The 7321-nt window shown below is 32.8% G+C and overlaps 1 protein-coding gene across 7 annotated transcripts; it reads right to left on the reverse strand.

Annotated features, from left to right (window-relative positions):
* Positions 1-3008: 3008 nt before the first annotated feature.
* LOC142530200 (ABSCISIC ACID-INSENSITIVE 5-like protein 2) lies at positions 3009-6935 on the reverse strand. Of its 7 annotated transcripts, XM_075636019.1 has the most exons (5): positions 6888-6906; positions 6674-6763; positions 5496-6385; positions 5326-5397; positions 3009-3395 (listed from the first exon to the last, which is right to left on the reverse strand). In XM_075636019.1, exons 3-5 carry the CDS (start codon positions 6318-6320, stop codon positions 3315-3317), a joined length of 978 nt encoding a protein of 325 aa, XP_075492134.1. In that variant the 5' UTR covers positions 6321-6385; positions 6674-6763; positions 6888-6906; the 3' UTR covers positions 3009-3314. The 7 variants fall into 7 exon arrangements, with proteins under 7 accessions (XP_075492134.1, XP_075492119.1, XP_075492147.1 ...); XM_075636004.1 differs by having other exon boundaries at positions 5496-6763; positions 6888-6935; XM_075636032.1 differs by having other exon boundaries at positions 6678-6927.
* Between the last annotated feature and the right edge of the window lie 386 nt (positions 6936-7321).

Genomic DNA, 7321 nt, shown 5'->3' on the forward strand with positions numbered 1-7321 from the left:
AAGAGTTTCAGTTTTTGGCAGTGTTAAGTCCAAGCTGAAGTGGGTCAGTACAATTCTTGTATTTGATCAAAGTCTTTTAGTGAATATCCTATCCTTGTGATAGAAGGGGTGACGTAGTTGTAATTGAAATCTCCGAATATCCAGAAACAACCCTTGCACATTTTATTTTTGTATTCTATCTTTCAGTCAGTTACCTTCCGCAAATGATTCAGTTTAACTGATTGATATTGATCAACAAGATTCCGAGAATCAGTTTGTCACCAAACTGAACTCAAAATTTGAAAAGATCAATTTTTATTGTGAGTGTTTATTCAACCCCCCCTCTAAACATTTTTGATACGTTAACCGATCCTAACATTCTTATTAAAATTTGTCAGTTTATTATAATAAATAAAGTTAATAGATTTTTCTATATATTTCATATTTTATGTGTTAAATCAATAAATTAAATATCAAAAATATTATTTTTCATCTAAGATATTACTTATGAATTTACTAACGAACATGTTCTCAAGCTAACGAGCCGAATATTGTAGAGCTTGAACTTGGTTCGTTTATCTTAACGAGCCTCATTAAACGAGCTCAAACGAGCTTTTATCGAATCGAGCTTCGAATAGCTCACAAACGATTTGGTTCATTTACATCCCTATATCCATCCACTTATTTTTTTATTTTTTTATTACTAGTAATATGATTAATAAAATATAATAATAATAGTTGAAATATAAAAATTCTTGAATTTTCGTAAGCAAAATTTTTGAATGTGTATATGTGTCGATTCACATATTTTTTATTTTTTAAAATTAATGAATTTGACCTGCAACTCCTATTTTATAAATGGACTTATTTGAAAGATAAATAATTTTAAAATGATGAACCGAACAAGGATTTAGAAAAATATTTATTTAAAAAATATTAAGAAATTTATCTTTAGGAAATTGTGCATATATTCAAAAATTTATGCCTACGAAAAAATAAAAAGTAATTTATCTTTCAAATTAGTCAAGATACAGAAAAGGAAAGTTGGAGTTAAAATTCATTAATTTAAAATAAAAATAAGTAAATCGACATACATCCACTTCTTTATTTTTTTAAAAAAACTAAATCAATGTATATTTAAATAAATAAAATATTTTGTTTAAAAAATAAAAAAGTACAAATTCAAAAATTTTATATTCCAACTATTATTATTATTTTATTAATCATATTGCTAGTAATAATAAAATAAAAAATAAGTAGAAAGATACATATATATATATTTTTTTCGAAAACTAAGCTTACAAATATTTATATAATTTTTTTTATAAAACAAAAATAAGTACCATTTTTAAAATTAATTAATTAATATTTTACAAATAAAGAATTTTTTTAAAAAAAACTGGTTGATGAACTCAAAATTTAAATTGATCTATATTTCAAATTATTGAACTTGAGTTTCAACTCTCATTTTTTGCATGTAATCTTCTTATTTTACTAACAACATAAGACATGTATCCAAATTCAATAACAATAATAATTAAAAAATAAGCGTCCGCTGCCAAAATGTTGCTTGCAGCTGCACATGGCAGCTTGGACGCTGCAATTAGTGACAAACATTGCAAAATTTATTGCAACATCCGTCATTGATAGTGGTATTTTGCTTTAATTTTACAAATTCCACCATCTATCTTATTTTTTAAAAATTAATTTAAAAAAACCCATATAGATAGATAAGATTAAATTTACATGTATTTCCTTATCAATTTAGAAAATTTACAAATATATCATTTAGTACCATCTTTAGTATTTTCAAGTTTAATATGGATGAATGATCATGTGGTCTTTTCATAATTGGAAAACGTTATCATTTATTTACATTTTAATAGGTATAATAGAACAGATATGTGGGTTTATTGCACAAGTATGAATCTCATGTGTAAGGATAAATACTTATCTTTAGATACACCTTTTGGTACAATACCTCAAGAATAACATCTTGTTCACTATGAAATGCATGGACTAAGTGTGCATGTTAGAATAAATTATAAGAAGTTCAATTTTAAAAAAATGCACTAAACAAAATTTGAAGTTTTAAAAAAAGGTTTTAATACTTAAATATCAGAGTAGGTTTTCTGTGAGACGGTCTCACTTATCCATGAGATGGGTTGACCTAGTTCATACTTAGAATGAAATGTAACACAAAATTTAGCATAAAAATAATACTTTTTTTATAGGTCAAGTCGTATAGAAAATTTGCCTTACAAACTCATCTTAATTTTTATCTAGATATTATTGGAGAAGAAATCTTTAGCTTCTTGAAGAGATGCAGAGGCAAAATCTAAAGGCCATAATTTTTTTTTTACTTCGTTAAACAAAGGTGTTTACATCCTATCACTTTCTAAAAAAAGTATCTTTTTTTTTTTTTGACAATCTTATTTCTCTGTTGGAGCGACTTACATCAATCCCTTTTGCAAGGATTAAGTATATTTAATTATCGTATTAAAAAAAAAGTATATTTAATTATCAAAATATTGAGTGAAAAAAATCTTTAAAGATCCGATGTTGTGGCTTCAAATTCCACATTGACTCGCACAACCAATCCAAACTCAATTAATTAAGTTATGAGATGAGATGATAAATAAAATAAAATAAAATAAAATATTAACTTTAGGTTGTGCACATGGGGGCCAACTCGTGGCCTGACCAAAAGATGAAGGTTATAATTGTTACAGTTTTTAAAAAATATTTTCATTTCAAGAAAATATAAAACAAATGTGCTCATTACAAAAATAATTAATTAAAAAAATATTTTTATACCATCTTTACATTTCCTTATAAAACAATTATATTACAATTCATAACTTTAATTGATACAAATATTTAAATATTAAAATGATACAAATACAAATTGAAATGACATACCATCACCCAACATACGTCTCGTTTCCAACTTAATTTAAAAGTATAAAAAAATTTCAAAAGTTCGACCAATCCAGCTTGCAGGTGAAAAAATCAACTAGACATCAAAATTCATGGAAAGAGCCAAATACTACCTAAATGAGTAGAGCTTACCAGATAACATGGTGTTGAAAATACATTTGAGCTGATGACTTACTAAGTTGAACACAATATATCTATGACAATAATGTACATACAGGAACGAGGCTCGTAACGCTACAAGGAGTCTGAAGGATGTTCACACATAGAAAAACTGGAAGATTACAACCTGAGGCTGTCGTCTGGACAAGATCCTGCATACCGCAAGCACCAAAGACAATAGAAACAAATACTACTAAATAAAAACAACAGCAGAACACGATGAATCTACATAACCCTCATATAGGAGCAGAACTCGTTCTCCGAAGCTGATACTTCGGCTCGGGTGGTGGCATGCTAGGCAACACCTTCTCCCATTCCTGCAAGTATAGTTATAGCAATTGATAAAAGGTGTGCATCAAGTGAATATTAGTGAAATCAGAGAACAATTAAACAAGAATGTATGCCTTGCCAGCCAGGAAGAGTCCTTAGCCTTTACTAGGCAACTGGTGACAAGAACACCGCCCACAAATTTTTTTGGCTGACTAGAGAAGCAGCGGCATTCTTAGATTGTATTGCAGGTTTGATAGCCGACAAGCACTTTGTCCAAACATAAGAACAAAAGTCGAGAGTTATTGGTTTGATTTCTAGTTGTAGCAATTGCTGGTGGGGATTGTCTGGTCTAGCAACAATGTTGACTCAGCTGTGTTGTTCGGCTTAAAATAGCTCAGTTGCATCAATATTATTCACTAAAATTTTAGTAGCTTCGGACGTACAAAGATACTTCCTCCTTCACTATGAAATCGCTACAAGATCGAGAGTATCTGCTGTTGTGTTGATTTTAAATATTTGTGATACATAGTGAGAAAAGCCAGATCTTGTAGCAATTATATTGCATAGTGAAAGAGTTAGTATCCTCTTCCTTCCAAAGATAATTTTGCGCTCAAGTCAAGTAAATAAGACAGAAAAGCTAGGCACAGTGACCAACAGATGAGGAAACTCCTAGCTCAAGAAGATGAAAATAGGTATGACAAATAACGAAAGGCTCAGTTTGCTGAAGTTGCTGCATTACCAGCTAACTGGGACACGAAATTGGAGCTATTCACACAAATTATCATTTCTCTACTGATGAAGTACCCAGTCTGCAAGAATTTTCTTGATAGAAAAGAGGTTTGCTTCATTCATTTGGAACAAGGGGATGACAGCAAGGGAAAAGGGGAAGTAAAAGCATGGAAAACGACAAGATATGGTCCAAAAATTGTAATAACTACAACATTTTGTTGGTTAGGTTTGTACATTTTCGAGCATTCATTCCATCTTCCCTCCCACCCCATTAGGAAACAGGAATGATGAATTCAAAGAATATGGCACCCCTCCACTTAGATTCCCCCACTGTCATTTTTTCAAAGAAAAGGTTATGCACCTTCACTCTCATCGCCACTCCCATCCCACTTTCACCCAACCTGGAAAGGCAAACACCAATAGTGGAGCAATTCATAGCATAACTGACATCTTAAAAGAGAAACTTTAATCAAAACCCTGTGGATTCTCTTCCAACTAACACAACAACAAATTTTTGAGCAAGAATACTGTTATATTATTTTGCCAAATATTTTATGCATGGAAATGGTTATTGCATATCTAAACAGATTCCACGGAATTATGATACATATTGGTTTCAGTTGCATTATAGTCTGATAAGATGATGAAGCTCAACAGGACTCCTAGTCGCTCAAGGCATAGCTCTAGAAGAAGGAATAAACTAAACGCCGTCATATTCATGCTAATAGAACCTAAATAGCATGCCTGATAGTTTCGGAAGTTGACATACATTTCCTATTTTTTCCTCGTAACATCGATGCACACTTCAATGATGAAATTCTGCTAACAGTTTGAAATTGATGGTTCTTACTGGCTCTCCACATAGTAAGCATATTCTTTGATATCTGAATCAGGTTCTTAGTCAAAATCACATTGTAATTTGGGAAAAGTAAATTTTCTCATTTCTGGCTTAGTTAATAAGAAAGGAATGAAGCCGGAGGCCCAGACAGTAAGCACGTAGGTGTTATTTTAAATTCCCTAGTCAAATAAAATTTGAAAAAGTTGAAATATCTATATGAGGAAATTGCTTAAATGTTTTAGCATCTCACTGTAGCATGTCTCATTATCATCTTTCATAAATGAAGTTAGATGTTTAATATTTATGTAGATAGTGTATATCCATATGTTCTAATAGAAGGAATTGAAATGAAATGCTAAAATATTTATAGAAGTAGGTGAAAATAATGGGAATAGACATAAAAAGGCAACCTTTTGTCTCTTGAGACGTTCATTCTCCTCCTCAAGACGTGAAACCTTGTTCTCCAGCTCATGGGTGTAAGCCTGCGCAGTGCACATAAAAAAGTTGATAACGTGTGTCTATAGCCAACAAGAAGAATCAACAAAAAAGGGGTCAGATAGTTTTTGCGTGAAAAACACACCTGCTTCCTAGCTCGTGATCGAGCAGCTGATTCCCTGTTCTTGATCATCCTCTTTTGTCTCCTCTCAACGCTCTTTTCAACAAAATCACCAGGTGCAACCCTTTTTCGTCCAGGAGTCTGAGTATCCGACAAAGTACCCAACCGTGGGGACGAAGGCATGGTTATTTGAGTTTCAGGGTATGCAGCATCCATTATCTGATTTCCACCATGAGGAACAGTTTGTTGAACGGATTGGCTCCGCATGAAAGCAGGAATCTGCTGCATAGGAATAGATGGGATCTGATAATTCATCCATTGAGCTTGTGGGGGTAATCCAATCGCATCAACTCCTCCAAAAACCGGGCCTGAATTATTTTTCCCTGCAGATGATTCAACAACTACTCCTGCCTTAACCAAGAAATCCTCCAAAGTCATTTCACCGAGAGTCCTTTTCCGATCCAGACTACTCCTCTGTCCTTGCTGAATACCCTGCCACACCTCATCAACAGTCTTTCTACTCAGATCCCTGGACAATGTGAGGCTTGACTGGCGGTTCAAAGACGAGCCACACTCAGGCTGCTGCCCAGGTGGCCCATAGTCAATGCCTCCTATAGCGTGATTATTATTAGCCTCAACTGTCCACACGGTCTTCAAAAGCTCATCAATATTCATGCTAATTAAAGGTTTCCCCAGATCACCCAATTGATTCTGCACCTCATCAAGAGTGAGATTGTACAGGGACCCTTGGCTAAGCAAGGGGTTGGATTTCGAGTCCGGATTTTGAACTTGAAGGTCAGGGGTTCCCCCATTGCTGCTGCTACTACCACCACCCCCTTGAGATCCCATTCTCTCAACCACTATTTAGTAGCCTCACACTCTTCCCCTTCTCCCCTTTCTTCTACACCCACAACCTAAAATTCACTCCATCAAGAAATCAACAATTTCAAAAAAATTAAAAATTTAAAAAAAAAACCCTTAATCAAAGCAGCAAAACAAACTCCTACACCCAAAGCTTTGCATGAAATGCACCATTGAATCTAATACAAACTAAAACAGCAACTCATCAAATTAACAAGCGCATCAATCAAAAACTGCAGCGGAAAAAAACATCAATTCTCCCCATAATTAGAGTCAGATCAAATCCCATAAAATGCATGAGAACTGGAAAAAATTGAGAAAAATCAAACATAGAAACTTACCAACCAGAAGGATTAAAAGATTCCCAGAAAAGAGCAAACTTTTACTCTGAGATTTTGGTCTGCATGCCAGTCACTGCGCTCCAACGCTCGCTGTATATAAAGCAAAAAAGAAAAAAACCCAGAAGCCATAAAACCTGATAGCTCAATTTACCTCTGGAAAAATCAATTTTAAATATGGAACGAATTATAAATGCAGAGGAGTTAGAAATTAGACCCGCATTCTACTCTCTCTCTCTCTCTCTCGAGTAGACTGTATTAATCTTCAAATGCTCGTCTTAAGGAAACACCACCAAGCCTCTATTTTGCAAGTCTGATATATTTTCATAATATATATTTTATGATAATTAAATAATATTATTGTTAAATTATAAAGCCATAGGTCTTTGCATATAAAATACATAAAAAATAATTTTTTTTCCCGTTACCGGTACTTGTGCAAGCTTTTCGAAGCTTTTGAGTATTATAATTATAAAAAACAAAATTTTTGAAAGAATGGAGCCGAGTTAGAAATTCATCTCACAAAATTGGTTCATAAGATAGTTTTATAGGAGTTTTTGTGAATATATTATACGTGTGTGTCTATATATATATATAAAAGTAATATTTTTGAAAGAATCGAGTCGAGTTAGATATTTATCTCAAAGGGGG

This window comes from Primulina tabacum, chromosome 2, assembly GCF_025594145.1.
Source record: "Primulina tabacum isolate GXHZ01 chromosome 2, ASM2559414v2, whole genome shotgun sequence".
Lineage (NCBI taxonomy): Eukaryota > Viridiplantae > Streptophyta > Magnoliopsida > Lamiales > Gesneriaceae > Primulina > Primulina tabacum.

Bases quoted from the DNA above. Each gene is read 5' to 3' on its own strand.
- LOC142530200 (XM_075636004.1), bottom strand. From the start codon at position 6,320: ATGGGATCTCAAGGGGGTGGTGGTAGTAGCAGCAGCAATGGGGGAACC. The intron at 5,398-5,495 runs GTGTGTTTTTCA...TGCACTGCGCAG, and splicing joins GATCACGAGCTAGGAAGCAG to GCTTACACCCATGAGCTGGA. The intron at 3,396-5,325 runs GTTGCCTTTTTA...CTATACTTGCAG, and splicing joins AACGTCTCAAGAGACAAAAG to GAATGGGAGAAGGTGTTGCC.